Here is an 18,718-nt window from a genome sequence, read left to right on the forward strand (position 1 = left end):
CAACCAGCATCAGAGAGAGGCTGCGGGAAAGCTGGTCCCTTTCATCGTGAACCTGGGCCTCCCACTCCATCTGGTTCTACTGCCAGCCGGGGAGAGTATGTTTCCTGAGAGGGTTTGTTTGTTTTAACTTGTCTGTAATGCTGTTTCCACTCCAGTTCTTGCTGCATTCAACATAAACAATTTACTCACTCAGTCACGAGGAAAAAATGAAAAACACACTTGACAAGGGAATTTCATGTTGTCGGGAGGCGTGCCAATGCCAACAGCCGAGATGGGGGCAGGAGAGCAAGAGAGGCGGGGGATGAGGAGGAAGGGGACGGAGGGACTCCGGCCACACTTACCAGGAGACGACCCCACACCAGCCGCGCGGAACTGCCCCAGGATGAGGCTCTGCTCGCTCTCGGCCAGCGCCAGGAGGAGTTCGTAGGCTTCGATGCACTGCTCACTGAAACAGAAGCACACGGCATCCTCAACTCGGGCAGAGGACGGCGAGCCTCTCCAATGCAGCGCTGTGCCCGGGGTGGGAAGCAGCTCGGGACCTGGCTCTCAGCCTCGCCATCCATGTCAGCAAGGAAATACCCAGGGATACTCCTGGCCAGAGCCAGGGTCTTGCTCTGTCATGTGGCCCCCTCCCCTGCCCTTGTTTTTTTTTTTTTTTTTAAACTTTAAACTAGGATCTAGAAAAATACAAGAAAAGCAATAAAGATGAGGGAGGCAAGTCTGTTGGCCCTTTGATGATCAGCTCAGAGGGAAAGGTAATACGCTCCTGACAGCCAGCCTCCGAGATGCTCTCCAACCGCCCTGGTCTCTACACGTTGCTAGTCACACCCTTGCATAATCTCCTTCCACGTTGTTGCAGGGTCGGTCTGTGTGACTAAGTGAATAAGGCAGAAGTCATGGGAGGTCACGTCCGAGATTAGGTTATTAAAAAACATGGTGATTTCCATCTTGGTCTCTCTCTCTCCTCCCTTCACTTTCCCTCTTGGATCATCCTCTTTAGAGGAGGCCAGCTGCCGTGCCTTGAAGACTCTTGAGCAGCCCTATGGCGAGGCCCATGTGGTTAGGAACTAAGGCGCCTAGCCAACAGCCAGTGAAGGACTGAGGACTCTACCCAAAGCGTCTCTGAAGCAGATCTGCCAGCCCCAGTTAAGGTTTCAGCTGATGCAGCTCTGGCTGAGAGCTTGACCAGGACCTCATAACAGACCCTGAGCCAGAACTACCTAGACAAATCATTCCCAGATTCCTGACCCTAGAAACTGTGATGTAATAAATAGTCATACAATAATAGGTAATTCATATAAGCACCCTAGAAAGGGGACTGTTTTGACCCAGACCCGCCTGTTCAATAGAATGGCTACTAGCCACATGTGGATATTTAAATTGAAAAGAATTTAAGGTAAATAAAATGAAAAATTCAGTTCCTCCGTTGCAATAGCCACATTTCATATGTTTAACAGCCATGTGTAGCTAGCAGTTACCATGCTGGACAGCACAGAGAACAGTTCCATCATCACAGAAAGTTCTATTAGATGTTTGTACGACTGTTCCATGAAACACTCACAAAATCTCTGACAAGAGTTTGAGTACGGATTTCTAAGAGGAAGAAAATTAGTCTCTCTTTGGGTACACCAGGTAGAGGATCAAAGAGCAACCTCTTGAAAGCCACTGCTGCCTGTGACCCCACATGCACCCACGTCTGTACTGGATGGAGTGTATGCCTAATGCCTCAGTCATCCTGGCCAGATGCCTGCAGTAGTGACATTCCCCCCGAAGCAAAGAACTGATTAGCTTCTCCAAGCTGAGCCCGGGAAATGTTGCTTTACTCAACACTTAGTCAACAGACTGTTTTTTATTGTCTTTACTTTCAAGTTCCTTTACTAAGAGATAAGGAAAAGGGCCCAATGACTGTCTCTGGGTACCGGCAGCTCCTCCTCTCAAGGGCAGTTGGTCTTTCAAGTTAGAGACGCTGGGACATTGTTTCTTCTGTACGGATGAAAGGCAGACTGCCGGTGCAGAACGGCCTGTTTCAAGAGTTGTCATAGACGATTATCTGTTTGCTTTGCTGTGTCTGTCAACTAGTAGGATTGCTTTCTTGCTTTGGTCTCCTATATTTAGGTTTGATATGTTTTCTGAAGAAGCACTGTTTCTTAAAACAATACTGAATTCTGTAAAGGATGCCAAGCGTAAGATACAATCGTTACTCTGGGACTTTGGTAAATATGCCTAAGTGGTGACACTAATAAATCTATGAGAACAATAAAGCATAGTTTCGTAGCTTTTACCAAGCAGTAATTTAAAAATAGATAAATTCCAAAGCCGATGAAGCTGAAAAAAAAGTGGTACATTCATATACCACTTGCTCATCAATGAATGTATCATATTCATTTCAACTGGTTTGTTTTTATGGGAAAAAACTGGCAGCATGCCTGAAGAGCCATGAAAATATTCATACCCTTTGACCTATAATTCCTGCTTCAGGGATTTTATCTTGAGGAAAATACTCACAAGAATGAAGGTTTTTGTATTAAATTATTCACCATAGAATTATTTTCAATATCAAGAGTCTGCAAAAGTCTAAATGTCTTTTAGAGAAACGAGTAATAACACCATATGAACTTGATGTAGGGGATACAGCCAGTCAAAATAAATGGAGACTTTTAAGCAACATTACAAATCTGTAACAAACTGAAGGAAGAGAATGCACCAAATTTACAACAATGTAAAATATATATGAATATGAATAAAGACTGGGAAAAAAAGATTAGAAAGAACAAGACTTGAACATGTAACACAAAACTTGATGTTTTGAGGGATACTACTCAAACGAAATAATATTTAAGTTGACCATGAGAACAGAAACATACCTGTTTACTAATACCACACGCATTACCCTTATTTTCTTAATTGCTGCCACCAGGGTGCTAATTGATTTTCAATATATATCACACTAGCATTTGCTGGTTATGTTTTCTACTTTCATGCAGAAGCTTGCTATGGATGCATTTCTAAATTAAAGTGGCTACTTGCCCGCCCCGCCCCACTTCCTACCTGTACTGTAGGGCCAGCCTCAGCGCGGTGGCATTGGATTCGTATTTCCCCACCAGCATGCTCATTCTCTCAGCATTGCTTTTGCATTCTTCCAGGGTTATGGTCAGAAGGTCATTTTGGGATTTGAGGTGTTCGATACGGCTACAAAGGAAGGAAAATCACGTTCACAATTTTACACCAGGATTACAATGAATTTGCCAAGATTTTAGCCATTGACTCTAGAGTCCGGCCAAAATGCATGTTGGATGTGAGCTCGTCAGATGTTTTAGTAAATGTAACTGATGAGAAGTAATAAAGGAAGAAGCTCAAAGCTGAAGAATCACTAAATTCTGTGTGAATGAGAAATAAAAAATAAACTCCTGGTTATTTCCCAGCCAGCCACAGACAAGCCATTTGCTAGGTACTGCACTAGGCTCTGGAGAGACACCAAGGAAAGCAACCAACCACGTGACCTCAGGCCCTCATGAGAGTTACAACTGGTATGCTTCAATGAACCACCCTCCACAGGGACAAATGAAATCACAGTAATAGCTACCATTTGTTGAGCCCTTGATCAGTAACTCTCCCAACAGCCCTCTGAACTAAGTATTATTATCCCCATTTCTCAGAGGCGGCACGGAAAGGGTGATTAATACCTGGGATTTGAACCAGGCACTTTGACCCCAGATCCTTGACTCAGAACACTCACTATGGACCAGGAGCAAAAGATGAATCAGTGAATGAACAAGAAACTGCACTTAAGGGGCCTTTGAGTGGCAACTGTGGATTGTGTCCAAAGCTCCTTCCAGCTTGGACAGACCCCTAACTGCTAACTACTGGTAGGATAAGTGGTGGGAACTTTAAGTTTTGCAGGAATCAGAACTGTACGTTCAGGGCAAAAGTTCATGGCAAAGTCGGAAAGCAAATCAGAAAAACGTTAAGTCTTCAGCCTCTCTGTTTTCTGTCCCAGGACACTGATGATCTGGATGCAATGATTCATTTCCCATGGGACATGCCCATCTGTAGTACTCTGACCACCAAGTCTTAAAGAGACACAGGATTTCACACACACGAAATGTTAAGGGGCTTGGAAGTCATTTGCGTTGAGGATAAATCTTAGGGGCACGTATCTTAGAGCAGATTATGGAGACACTCGCCAACGCAGGACACGTCCGGTGAGTGTACAGCTAAGACCGCTGTGTGGCTTTGGCAACAACAAGGTCAGTTCAACATAAGGTGTTACAAGGACACGGTCTTCTGTCCTTGTTCACATTCAGACTTCTTCAAACAGTCCCCACTCTCTCGTTTACTTCTCAACTTGCTCCAGTTACATTCAGTCCCTACTAATTAGATGAAACTGTTGACTCAGCTCACAGACCTCCATGTGGTCAATTCTATCTTAGAGGCCTTCTCAGGCAGCACCCCTGTAATTGGGTATGGCTTCCTTCTTGAAACGTTCTCCTTTACTTGGGTCATGATAGGTGTCTTACTGGTTTTCTTCCTACCCGCAAGGTCATTTCTTCTGTCTCCTTTGCCGACTCCCTCTTCTCTATAAAATCTGTGAGGGTTGATGTTCCCTCCGGACTCCATCCTGGGCCCCTCCCTCTATCAACACTCTCCCCCTGGGGGTGATTTTATCCAGTGCCACAACTTTAACAGGCATTTATATTCCCATTGCTCCTAGATTTCTTGTCCAGACCTCTCTCCTGAGTGCCAGTCTCACATATCCAGGGTTTCGTACGGACACCTCCAATTTAACATTCCCAAAGGGGACTCTTGATTTTCCTCAAACCTTATCTTCCTCCATCTTCTCCATCTCAGTAAATGCCACCGCCGTGTACCCAACACCACCAGTAAGACACCTGAGACTCTCCTTTGAGACCATCCCTTTTTCTTTTTCTTTTTTTTAAAATAAATTTATTTATTTATTGGAGGCGTTGGGTTTTCGTTGAGGTGCACGGGCTTCTCATTGCAGTGGCTTCTCTTGTTGCGGAGCGTGGGCTCTAGGTGCGCGGGCTTCAGTAGTTGTGGCACACAGGCTCAGTAGTTGTGGCTCATGGGCTCTAGAGTGCAGGCTCAGTAGTTGTGGCGCACGGGCTTAGTTGCTCTGCGGTATGTGGGATCTTCCCGGACCAGAGCTCGAACCCGAGTCCCCTGCATTGGCAGGCGGATTCTTAACCACTGCGCCACCATGGAAGTCCCCATCCCTTTTTCTTACATCTGTGGGTTTTTACCACCAAACATATACTGACCCCTTCACATCACCACCACCTGGGCCACGCTGGTCTACTGCAAAACTGGCTCAGCTTCCACTCCTGCCCACCTCTTTCCATTCTTCACACCTGAGTGAACTTTCAAAATTTAAATCAGATCTGTTCTTCCCCTACGTAAAACCCTTTAACAACTTCCAATGACACTTAGAGTACAGAGTAAACTTTGTCCATGGCCTCAAAATCTGTATCCCACCCAGCCCTGCCTATTCTGCCACTTTATCTCATGGAACTCCTCCTTTCACTCATTCTAGTTCAGTTCCATTGGCATTTGGGCAATTCTAACTTCATGCCAACCACTTCCCAGCCTTGAAGTTGGTAAGTTGGCCCATAAGTCTCTTCCTAGTTTGTCATATGGCTGTTCCTTTCTCTCCTGAAAATCTCAGTTGACATGTCCCCCCTTCAGAGATGCCTTCCCTGGCTGCCTACTAAAATCAAGCCTTTCTGTTATTCTGTCACAGTGTCCTATTTATGTGGAGCTTTCTTATGCTCTTATTTATTTGTCTGCTTTTTGTCTAGCTCCCGTAACAGGATATAGCTCCATGAAAGTGGGGATCTTGTCTGTTTTACTTTCTTTTGCATCCAAATAGTCCAGCATATAGTAAGTGCTTAACACGGATTTGTTAAATGAGAAAACACACTTTTGAGTAGACGTGACACCCACCCCTGCCCCCCACACACAAACACAAGTTAAAGGCTGTAATATTTTTGGAGGGTAATAGGACTCCAACTTTGAAATAGGTAGTTAAATAACAGACACCAGAACATACTGGTAAATTATTTACAAGAATTCCCATGTTCTAGCAGTAGCTGTGATAATATAGAAAACAACGGAGGTGAGGTAGAGGGGCTGGGGTCGATCAGCTGGGCTATTTAACAGCTCTGGACTTGAGGCAAGTCATTCAAAGTCAAAGCCTTTGTTTTCTCATTCGCGAAATGGGACTATCCTGCCCTCCCAAGTTGAGGGTTAAGAGGTTGTCAGAGGGAGCCTTTTGTAAGCTGTTAAATTCCATGATAACGTGAGCTGCAAGCACCAAATAGTTCCCCCTTCTTTGGTCTCTCCTAGGTGCATATAATTGAAGAGAAAGGAACCTCCCCTCAAATTCAACGACAAAGCAGGCTTGTTAAATCCCGGGATCCGTAGAGAGGAGATCCTCACTACACAGAGGGCCCCTGAAGGCGTCTGACTTCATTAAACTGCAAAGGGCATATCTGATTCAATTTTTAAGCACTCCTCTGCCTGTGATACTGAGAGGGCTGCTTTTTTACTGCTACAAGGCAATCATCAGGATTGTCACTCTTAAGTATTTCGGATTTAATAAGGAAACCATTTAATTTCAAGATTTAAAATGACCTAGATAGCCGTATTTCCTTGGTTCTCAAGTGCTATATTAAACAGCTTCAAATCAGGGAGGACTAACAGGGTAATTCAATTTATTCAGGTTTGCCATACACCAGGGGAATGGCATCCACATTTCTTACTGGTTCGCTCGTAAACCTTTCCAATTCTGACTGTGCTCTCGCACTGAAGACTGCTAGGTCAGGGCGGCCACAGCACACTTGGATGCCATCGCTAGTCCATTCTGCCACCGCGGAGCCAATTCTGAGTAGTTGCCGTGGCTTGGCCCTGGTCCTTCTCTTTTGCGTTTTTAGCAGCTCTCTTTCATTGCCGGGACAACACACAAGCCAGTCTTTGCCAAGAGGCAGGAGGACAAACTCAAACCACCTCTGGCATAAGATTTAGGAAGAACCCATAAAACTGGGTACACACAGTTAAATTACTCTAAGCAGGACAGTTAGACCTACTTAGATAATCAGAACTAAGTGGGATAGGATGTAGGGATGGGGGGATGTGCACATTTGCAAAAAGCATAAATAAAATTGGGCAACCCTCAGTTCGAGCAGGGAGGGTTAGACCAGCACGCCTGCTCCATCGCAGGAGCGCCTTCGTCAGATTGCTTCTGCTGGCTCCAGGCACCCCTGGGTGCTCAGTCCACATCCCAGAGCTGCTCTCTGTGGTTCTCAGCAGCTCAGGCTGCATGCTTGGGAGCCATCTTGCCATCCTGACCTACTTGTCATTCCATATGGACTGCTCCCGGGACTTGCTCCTTAATTTGCTAGGGCCAGTGCAAAATGAAAAGGCGGGGCCCCTGGTTCATAAATTATTAAGAATTTAAAACAGTGACAGCAGAGCAGTAAAGCAAGTGTGGGGTCCCTTTAAGCACGAGGCCCTGTGCAGTTGATGACAGGTCACACAATGCCCATGAAGCCAGCCCTCCTGTGATGAACAGGATGGTGGAAACGCCCCACCCACCAGCCTGACAGCATCACTCTGTCACAACACATAAGCCAACCTGAGTTGATCTTTGGGAAGGGAAAGGAGTTGCCCCCAATACCACCATCCAAATATGCAGAATTTCTCCTTACCTATTCAACCGTTCCGTTTCCACCTCAAACTCCCTAATTTTGCTTTCCGAGATGGCAGATCCATGGGAGTAGAGTGTCTGGAAGATCTCTTGGATGTTGGAGCAGTCCTGAAGAGAGTGGGCCAGATGCTCCGCCACACTGCTGGATACCTGTACAGGTGAGCATTAATCCCCCTCTGGACAGTGCCACTTCAGGGACGCTGGTCCCCAGGCATGCTTTGCATGCAAAACAATTTAAAGCCAATGTTCCTTGAGAATCAGGCACAGGAGATAGCTACCCCGATCTTTCTCAGTTTGTATAATATAATCCTAGTATAAAAAGTTAACTACTGTGAAACAGTACATAAAACAGTGTCAAAATGCAGTGGCATCTTCTAAGCTGCATCCTGGGCAGCAGGCATGTGGGATCATGAGTGTTTAGAGACCTAAAATTTTGGATATTAAACAGAGTCTGGACATCCTTCCCCCTTCCGAAACCCCCTGCCACCCCCAGACTTGTCTCCGGCTGTTGTAGTTAAGGGGAGCGTCCCACTCCTTTATGTTCATAATTTGGCTTTGGCGTGGAATCTGGGTGCATGTAATTTCTGCCCAGCACAGAAGTCTAAAATAGGGCCTTAAGAGTGCTGTTCAGGTTTTCCCCACCCCTGAGGATCAAATAGCTGGATTTCCCAGCCTTACCCCAGAATTCTAAACGACATCCCCAGGGAACTGAAATTCCCTTTCCACCATTTTTCAGCTTACAGCCCCACAGGGTTCAGGGCTCTAGAAATGAAAACTCTAGTACTGAGCTGGAAGGTTCTGGTCTGTCACAGCATTGGCCACACTTCAAAGGCAGCAATCATCCTCACTGGAGAGCACCTCCCCTTTCAAGAGGGACGTGCAAAAGGTAAAGTTCTCTTAGAGCTTCCTGACTCACTCCGTCTCTGGGGAAGCAGGGTGATATAAAGCAGATACTTTAAGACTTTCATCTACATTGCCAGTAACCAGACCTAAATCATTTCTTTCTGAATGGTTTCAGCTAGAGAAAAAAAAAAAAATCTCCCTTAAAGCTGAAGAAGTGATTCACCACGTGCAAACCACTATACATTTTCATCTGATCTTTTGGAAGGAAATCAGGTATGATTTCTTATTATAATTAACTGGTTTACTGGGTGAACTTTGGAAGTTCTTCTATCATGGATAAACCACTGTGTAGCTTTACTGGGTACTTTGTTGCCTTGCTTCTCATGAACACTCACCCCTATGCTGCTGATTTCTGAGCCCAGGACTGGCCGATCAGACGATGAAGATTCGGACCTGGTCTTTGATAGCTTCACTCTCTCAGCAATCTTAAAAAACAAAACAAAAAAGTTTCAAAAAACAACACGTAACTCCCCATATAAACTGTTGAGACTCTGTTTATACAGGGCAGCTACTCTTTAACTGTGGCAACTAAACTGATTCATCGAGTCTTAAAAACGACTCACTTGTCCAGTTTTTCTGCTTAACTCACGGTTTTTCAACCTTAGCACTTCTGACATTTTGGGTTGGATATTCTTTGCTGTAGGGACTGTTCTGTGCATCGTGGGGTGTTAAGCAGCATCCGTGGCTTCTAGCCATAAGATGCCAGTAGCACTCCAGCTATGACCATCAAAAAGGTGTCCAGACATTGCCAAATATCCCTTGGGGGACAAAAATCACTTCTGATTTGACTTGACTTAATAAACTTGATGGTTGAGAACCAACCTTCTTGCGGAGACTGGTAGGGCTACCGGGGAGAGGACATTATCATTTGAACAGTCTATCTAGGGTAGACTCAACTTAGGAGCGGGGCGGGGGGTGGGGGTGGGGGCGCTGTGGCTGAGAACGGAGGGGCTACTTCTCACAGCTGCCAGGGCCTGCCCATCACAATCTGTTTTTCTGCTGGCAGGGCTGTCAGTCCTGTGAGCGGGGAGATCATTGGTTCATTCCTCAGGGTCCCCTCCTGGGCTGAACCTTGACCCTCGAGAGCAGCTCTCCACCCACCCCTTAGCACTGTAGAGCCTGACAAAACATCTCACTCTCCACAACGACCTGTCAGCTGTGACACGCTCCAGCTGGCTGATCAATGAGAGATGGTGTCCAGCCTGCAGCCGAGAGAGACTTAGAACGTTAGTGGGTTATCTCTGCCTGCAGCTCCAGCACAGGAGACCCCCGGGGGCCGGCCGAGCTGACTGCACGCCTGCACAGCGGCCCCGGGAGCTCACCTTGGCGATGGGGACGTCGTTGCTACTGCTGCTCGTGCTGAGCTCTCCGGTGCTGGGGTTAACAGGGCGATTGGCGGAAGCGAGGCGGCCAGGGCTGGAGGGCCCTGTGGCCTGCACGCTCTGCAGTCTAGTTTGAAGCTCTCGAACCTGAAAGAACAACACCTTCAGATACAGCGGGTGGGTTCCCCGGCCAAAGAGCAGAACAGCCAGATTGGGGGAGGGGAGGGCAGAGCTTTCATTTACGTTAAGAAACCGGCTTCCCTGAAAAGCTGAGTCGGTTGAGCCCACATAAAATGCACTGTTGTTCTTAACTAGTCCGCCACGTGCTGGCCAAGTATCTGTTCTTCAAAAGTACGAAGGGAACATGTTTCCTAAGGCACTGGAAGCTTCCAGCAGAAGTAGAATGACCATCTTTGAGGGATGTTTGTTCATTCAGCCTCGTGTGCCTGACACACATGGGCACAAGGGACAGAACCCAGGATGAGATCTGTACTCGCGTGGACCTCGGAGCTCAGCGGAGAGAGATAATTTCAACACAAGCGCACGCGCATGCTATAAACACCTATCCAGAGTTTGCAGGAAGCAGGTAAGGCGAAGAGAGTGACTCCACCTGAAGTCATTAGGGAGCCATCCTTGAGTAGAGCCTCACAGGTGAACAGGGCTTAATGGATGAGATGAGTAAGGGGCTGGCTTTGGTGGTGGGGTGGGGAGAGTAGCTTGGATGACAGACTGTGTCTGAAGAACTGCAAGTTATTCAGTGTGTACAGTGTAGGAGAGAGACCTGTCCTGGGAAGGAGGTGAGGCTAAGGTGATGAGGCAGAGATGGTACCCACGGCTTCTCTCCAAGGGACTTCGAGATGAGATTATCCTGGGGACAGTGGGAAGGAATATCTAAATAGCCCTTCGGTACAGAGAAACACAGGGCCCTTTCAATTACATTTAGAACACACATTTACCTGCACAGAATTTAAATGTCCAAATCCTGCTTCTCTATGGTTACGGCTCACGGACTTCCAAAGAGAGACGTGTTCCAAGCAAGTGAAGATGATTGTTAGAAATTGGTCTCTCTGATGACCTTGATCACGGTTTTATCATTACGCACAATGTCTATCTTAAAGGGCACACTGACTGTAGCATCCAAGGGCCCTTACAAATGGGCAACAGACCCCAATGGGAAAAACTGGCACCAGGACATCTAAGGCAGGGTTTCTCCAACTTGTCAGTGTACCAGAATGTCCCAGAGGGCTTGTTAAAACACAGAGCCCAGGGTGCCACTCTCAGGGATTCTGATTAGTAGGTGGAGACCAAGCCTAGGAGTCTGCGTATCTAACAAGCTCCCAGGAGATGCAGATGCCAGGCCCCGGTTAAGGGCTCGCACCTTGAGGAGCAGTGACCTAAGGGACTGCCAAGGCCACATGGTACTTTAGTCCCCAACACAGAAGGAGCAGGGCTGCACCCCTGCCAGCCCTGACGCCAAACCCTTCCAGGCAAACCCTTCTCTAAAAGCGACTGGAGAGCTTTTCATATTCAATATCTTGCATGTCTACACCCTGCTAAATTGGGAACCAAAAGTAATTGAAATTTCAATAATTCATCAGCATATTAGAAGCCAAAATAGGAAAATTCCCTCGGAGAGAACTGCATTCAATGGTGAAACAGCTCAAAAGTGCCTAATAGCTGGCTCTGCTGCGGCTTCCAGTAACTGTGGGTTAACAGAAATGTGTGTCGTCCTCATAAAGGGCCAGACACAGAGCTGCCCTCAAAATAGTTTAAAGACTAGAAAAACACATGCCTGTCAAAGTCAAGTGGTATTGCTGGTGAGAGATTACAGGGCTCATTCTCGAATGGTCCCGATAAACTGTGCCTCTCTGTGCCCCATGGCAGAGGGACAGGACCCATTTTTCCATCAGGCCAGCTTCCTGGCACCGGGGAAACCACTCTGGTAGAGACCATGGATTTCAAGTTCTACCACTGTGAAAGTCTGATGAGGTCCTGACTAATCAACAATGTTAACACCACTCCCAAATCTAAAAAGTGTCTGAATCATTCCCAAAACAATCAGTGGTCTGGGGTTCCTAGAATCTCAACTGGCCCACTCATCTCTCTTTTTCAAAAAGCAAAAATGGCCCTGGGCACTTTATAAAAGTGTCATTAAAACTACCCATGTTATAAAAAAAAAGTTTCTTCTTCTAATCACTAAAGTCAAACATGTCCACTGTGGAAAATTTAGATGACACTGAAAAATGAAGACAGAAAAAGTACCTATGTTCTTTCTTACTCTACAGAGACAATAGCTTCTAGTTATTTTCCATGGTGTGCTTGTGCCTGGGCACGCACGCTTCAGATGATTTCTCAATCTAAATACCCATTCTCATATTAAAAGCTCTGGACGCGGAGAATGTCTTTGAAAACTAAAGGATGATAAACATGTTTATTTTGGTCTATGCTTTATAATTTAATGATCATGGTTAGGCAGTGAAAAAAAATCCAGCTGAAGGGGGGTGGAGTGAGTCTGTCATGGGAAGAAAGAGAGACAGCTGGTTGAGTTAAACAGCCTCTCTCTTCTGGCTTGGGAGGTGGGGTCTTAATTTAAATGAATAAATGCACAGAAATGAGGGCTGTAACCAATCTGCTGATTCAGCTTAGGTTACGGCTCAGGAGAGGGCGGAGAGGCTGCTGTTAGAGTCCTCACTTTTATTCTTACCCACTGTAGTAAGTGGAACTGTGTCCCCCTCGAAAGATACGTCCAAGTTCTAAACCCCCAGTACCTGTGAATGGGACCTTATTTTGAAATAGGGTCTTTGTAGATGTAATTGAATTAAGGATCTCAAGATGAAATCATCCTGGATTTAGGGTGGGTCCTAAATCTAATGACTGGTGTTCTTGTAAGAAAAAAGGGAAGGAGATTTGAGACACAGACACACAGAGAAGAAGGCCTTGTGAAGATGGAGGCAGGGATTGGCCACAAGTCAAGGAGCTACCAGAAGCTGGAAGAGGCGAGAAAGGATTCTCTCTAGAGCCCTTGGAGGAAGTGCAGCCCTGCCCACACCCTGATTTTGTAGACTCCAGAACGGTGAGAGAATATGTTTTTGTTGTTTTATGTCACTAAGTTTGAGGTAATTAACTAATATACCCATCTTTCACTGAAGATGTGTTATTAAAGAAAATATCTTTCTCTCAACCAGTTATGTGGTTTGGAGTCAGGGGGTAGCTGGGAATCACAGGAACCCTAAGTAGGAATCGATACTGTGGGAAAGTAATTCATCACCCATAAAGCCTTTCCCAATTGCTGCTGACTTCTTCAACAGCAGAACACAGAACATGACTTCTGTGGCCATTTTCTCATTTCTCCTAAAGTGAGTATGTAGCCAGGCCCCATCTAGAGGCCCAGAAGAGAAGTTTGTCTGTTACGTACATTTGAAACCTGCAGAGTATGAAGGTGAGATTCTCGTCTTTCAGTGGCTCAGATGTCTGCCCTAGCCAGACATCTCGTGAAACATGCTCTGAGAAGGGACACCAACAAGGAGTGTCAGCGTTGTGAAAGAAGCATTCTTCTGCCTTCCCAGAGTAGGAAACGCCGGCATGCAATCTGCAAGGTTGGGTAGCTGTTTAACAAGCAAATAAAAAGGGGAAAAGGCATGGGGGGCTCTGAAGGTTCAAGGAAGGAAATGACAGTAAAATGCCAGAACTCTGCTTCTCTCGCTTAGAGTTCAATGACTTCCCAAAGAGCGAAAAAGGCTTCATAAAATCATTTTATTAGAGAAGAGAATGGACTGGAGCGAGGAAGAGAAAGGAAGTGAGTCAAAGCTGCACGTGAGAAATGATGAGGGCTCAAACACCATCAGTGAAGTGGGAGCAAAGATGGCTAATACTCCCTAGGCCAGCATCGTCCAATAGAACTTCCTGTAACAACGGGAATGTTCTATAGCCCTACCGTCCACAACGGTAGCCACAAGCCACATGCAATGTGCCTAGTATACCTAAGGAACTTTATTTTTAATTGTACTGTATTTTAATTAATTGAAATTCAAATTTACATAGTTTTGCATGGCTAGTAGCTACTGTATTGGTCAATGCAGTTCTAGAATGATTCAAGAAAGGGACAAGATACCCAAACTTGTGGCTGGAATGACTTAGCGGATCATGGTACTACTCAGCAAAATGGGGAAAACATAAGCAGCTGATTTCTCAGAGATAAACAAAGATGCCAACTTTGGATATATTGAATTTGAGGAAACCATCAGATGTGTGAAGAAGGATATTCAGTCAACAATTAGAAATATAATCTGAGGGAAGGAGATCAGAACTGGACTTCTTTCTACGTGTGGATAAAGTTGCCAAGGGAAAAGGTGCAGCCATGTGGGTGGGAGGAGAGACTCTACGTAGCTGGTTGGACCGAAGGCTCAGCTGAGGACAGTAGGAAGGGGTGGCTTTTGCTCTAAGAGAGAAAGAAGAGGTGAGAATAGGTAATAAGAAAGGTGTGTTTGCAGACTGGAGAATGAGGATGGGAAACAGGAGGCTCCCATCTGATGGTTTTTGTCTCTCTTAGAGACAAGAGTTAAGGTCCTCTGCTAGGAAAGGAGGAGGGAATAGTAGTAGTCAGAAATGAGAAAGGAAGCTGACCGATACCCAAAAAGAGAGAGAGAGAGAGAGAGAGAGAAAGAGAGAAAGAGAGAGAAAGAGGGAGAGAGGCTTACACAGCAGCACTGAGAAGTCAGCTGAGCTTTTTCATTCTAGACAGCAGACTGACTCAAGGCATTATTTTCTTCAAACCCCAGCGACCTCATGAAAATGGTAGTAAAGAATAAAAAAAGAATCAAAACCATAACAGTGAAAAGAATGTGCTTGGGGCATTAGCGGACAGAGGATTTGGGCGCATTCCTTAAAAGCAGAGTGGAAGGAAGAGTACTGATGAAAGAAACAAAATGGAAAAAGCCAAGTTCTATAAACTATACAAGGGGAGGTGGCCTATCTACCCAGAAGAAGGTTGGCAGGGTTTAGATGCAGCCTTGGCAGGTACTACGAAGGACAAGAATGAGATGTAGGGCTGAAAACAGGAGGGGTAACTGTCTGTATACAGAACAAATGGAAATTTCCAGCATATGACAGCCTCAGCTAAAGTAAACAGACAGTCCTCCTATGAAAAATGCATAGAAATGCTGCATAAAAAGGAACAATGAGAAAGAAATTCATTGCCAAGTTTCAAAGAAAGACAGTAAAATCTCCAGGTGCCAGAAATGAAGTGAAAAATAAGGTTAGAGAGGTTAGGAGGGAGCCGTGGGATCGATAGCAGGGCGTGGAGTGTGCACGCCAGGGTGTGGGTGGGGGAGAGGGACAGGGGCCCCTGCAGGTCAGGCTTTTTGAGCTGATCCTACAGCATCAAGCTGGGAGCCTTCCTGCCCAACCCATCTGTGAAAAGCGGACTCAGCGTGCTGCCCCGGAAGCTGGAAAGTAGCCCCTGGGCTGTGCAGATGGGTCAAGCCTAAGAAACCAACATCTCAGACCTGTGACACATTTGGGTGTGGAGTCCAAGTTTATCCTAGCTCCCTAGTGTGGGACCCCAATCTTACAAATTCACAGTGAAAACTGGTCTGGATTTTGCCAGGCCACTCACTGCCCCAGAAGCCTAACTGGTAAACCACCCAATATCATTAGAGAACAGGAAGAGACTTAAGCCTCCCATGACTGGGAGCCCAGGACCATGGAGCTGCTCGACATGGAAGGATGACTGCAGGGAGAGGAGGATGAGACAGGAGAGCCAGCAGGCTAAATCAGGAGATGAATCCACTGGAGGAGAAATCAGAATAAGGAAACCAGTAAACCACATCACAATCACAAGTATGTTTAGGGCCCTTAAAGAGATAAAAGGAGTAATTTCTGTACACAATAAATTACGAAACAAAAATAGGCAGATATCAAACAAGAATAGGTAGATGGAAAAAAAAGCCCATGGAAAACATAGTCAATGAAATAAAATCAATGTACAGGTTAAGCTTTAGACTGGATAAAATTGGAAAGAGAAGTAGTGAACAGGAGCACAGTACAGAGAATTCAGAACACAGCATGGGCAGCTAAAGAAGGACAAAATATGCAAGTGTCACTGAGAGGCTTCAACACACTTTTAAAGGAGTTCCAGAGGACAGGAACACAGATAATGACAGAGAAACACTATTTGAAAGGAAAACACGTGAGTTTTCCAGATGTAGAGACCAACATAAGTCCCGAGACTTAAGTATCATGTCAGGTGCTAAGTAGTTGTGGCAGTTTTTAGATGTGTCTGCAAATGCTTTGATAGTCCCTCCATCACTGGACTCCTGTTCCCCTCTCGTTGCACATGCTTGGCCTGAGAGATTGCATCTGATGAACAGAGTGTAGTCAAAGTGCTACCACATAACTTCCAAGGCTTGGTTAGAAAAGGCAATACAATTTTGCCTAGCTCTCTCTTGGGATGCTGGCCCTTACACGCCGACGACTCGGTCGTGAGGAAGCACAGGTCACACGGAGAAGATGCTTGTGGGTGTTCTGACCAACAGTCCCTGCTCAGGTCCAGACAGCAGCTAGCCTCACCCACCAGACAAACGAGTAAGGAACCCTTCAAGACGACTCTGGCTCCAGCCACCATCTGACTGCGACCACATCTGAGCCCAAGAGAGAGAACTGTCCACTGGAGCCCAGTCATCCCCAGGAGGATGCAGTTATCAGTAAATGATTGTTGTTTTAGGTCTCCATGTTTGGGGTGGTTTGTTATGCAGCTGGTGCTAATTGGAAGAAGAGGATGAAAACACGGCGTATCTAGAAACACTGCGGTGCAAATGTAGGGCGAGGGGAAAGGATAAAGAGAGAATCTTAAAGCTGTCAGGTGGGGAGAGATGACACAGGCTCTGGGGCAGGGGGGGTAGGTTTGTTTCACTCACTACTGTATTCAACACATTGAACAGTGTCTGACACAGCGTCAGTCTCAATACAATCTGTTGAACATCGCCAAATAAAACTGTCACCCGAAAATCCAATACCTAGCCACCTACAGTAGGCTGAGTAATGGCCCCCAAAGATGTCCACACCTGAATCCTGGAAACCTGTGAATATATTACCTTACGTGGCAAGAGGGAATTTGCAGGAATGACTGGAAAAGGCAAGGAAGCATAACTGAGAAGGAACACAGCCCTGATGACATTTTGATTAATAAATCTGTGTTATTTTACACCACCGTTGGTGGTAATCTGTCTAAGCAACAACAGGAAACTATACCCCTATCATGAGGAGTGTGGGCAAAAATAAAGATATTCTCAAAGATTAAGAATTAAGCACCCGTAGACCTTTGCTGAAAGAACTTCCCAAGGACACAGCCTTTTCAGGAATTAGAACATTAAACTCAGAAAAAGAATGGGATAAGAGAAATAATGATAAGCACAAAAACTGGAGATGTAGGGGCAGAAGGAACCTTCCTATGCTGCCGGTGAGCAGACAGATGGGTGGGCCAGTCTGGAAAGCTGCACTGCAGGATTTGGTCCAATTAAGAACATGCACACCCCAGGACTCTGCAACCTCACTCCCGGACATGTATTCCAGAGGAATTTCCACACAGGACCAAAGAGGACATGTGCACGGGAATATGCACTGTTTGTGGTAGTGGGAGGTCTGGATGTCAGGCGCGGTAAACATGGTGGGGACACGACAGAATGTCAGGAGGCCATCAGACCTCATGCATACACAGCGACATGGACAGACCTTAAAAATCAGAGCGCTCGGGGGAAACAAAGAAAAAAGTCTACAGCACGACACGATTGATGTAAATTAAAAACAACACACAAAACATTGTGTATAAGGACACACATAAAAGTGAGGGAAAGGGAGTGGGAGAGAAAAGCAATACGTAAATTAAAAGAGGGCCTTCTCACGATCAATGAGTGTGTGCTTTAACAGAGGGATGTAATTAGCTTATTTCTCTGCCCCGCAGGCCAAATTAAAAAAAACAAATGAAAGAAAGTAAATACAAAGATGGGCACTCAGGAGCCTGAGAGATTGTGCAGAGCCAGAGAGCGAGATGCTGGTGAGAAGGAACAGTCTGGTGCCAGAGCTGTCGCAGACAAAGATCGCTGGGGTGGGCACAGAGGTGGTTTTCCGGAAAGGCGGGCAGTTCACCGGGAGAGTGAGGCAGGGGCGGGCGTACGCGGGGCAGCTACTGGCCCTTCGCTCTCCCAGGACAATTGTAGGAGCACAGACTACGAGATGACTGAGTGTGCTGATGAAGGCATCTGTGAATGTGGTCCACAGATGAGTGAGTGACAAGCAGGAAAGAAAGGTGGCACCGGAGTCCTGAGTAGGATGAGAAACATTATTATTAGCCATGAAAGAACGAGCCTGTCCCGCTGATGATATGGAGAAGCGGTCGCTGGGTAGCCGTAATTTCAGGCGGTTAGGGTGTAATCCATAGTTTCACTGTGTAATGGGGCTGGCTGAGATGAGACGATTTCTACCCTGCAGCGGGCTAAGGATCACTGGGCCGGAAAAGTTCTTCTGAACGAGCTTGAGGCGGTGAGTCCGGCGGAGTCTCAGAAAGCTGCCTCCTCCAAGTCCAGGCTTGGGGAGTGTTTTGCAGAGAACCACTTTCTCCTATTGGAGATTTTATAAGACTTTTCTTTCTTGGAGCCCTCCAACAAATAAGAAATCAGAATTTATTTACAGAAGGAGGAAAGCAAGCCCAGCGGCATTTCTGTTCTCTGAAGATGTGATGGGTGTATTGTGTTCTTCTGTTCTACAGCCCAGGAAG

General features: G+C 46.1%; 1 protein-coding gene across 3 annotated transcripts in view; it reads right to left on the minus strand.

Annotated features, from left to right (window-relative positions):
- MCC (MCC regulator of WNT signaling pathway) overlaps positions 1–18,718 on the minus strand; it is a gene marked incomplete at its 5' end in the record, with an annotated part of 425,634 nt that overhangs the window by 51,954 nt on the left and 354,962 nt on the right. For all 3 annotated transcript variants that reach the window (XM_082455726.1, XM_082455728.1, XM_082455727.1), the window contains 5 exons: positions 342–445; positions 3,049–3,189; positions 7,725–7,873; positions 8,962–9,051; positions 9,949–10,095. In XM_082455726.1, the coding sequence (XP_082311852.1) occupies positions 342–445; positions 3,049–3,189; positions 7,725–7,873; positions 8,962–9,051; positions 9,949–10,095 (631 nt within the window). The remainder of the gene's footprint in view (positions 1–341; positions 446–3,048; positions 3,190–7,724; positions 7,874–8,961; positions 9,052–9,948; positions 10,096–18,718) is intronic.

Source organism: Balaenoptera physalus (genome assembly GCF_965194825.1).
Source record: "Balaenoptera physalus genome assembly, chromosome: 3".
NCBI classification, from domain to species: Eukaryota; Metazoa; Chordata; class Mammalia; order Artiodactyla; family Balaenopteridae; genus Balaenoptera; species Balaenoptera physalus.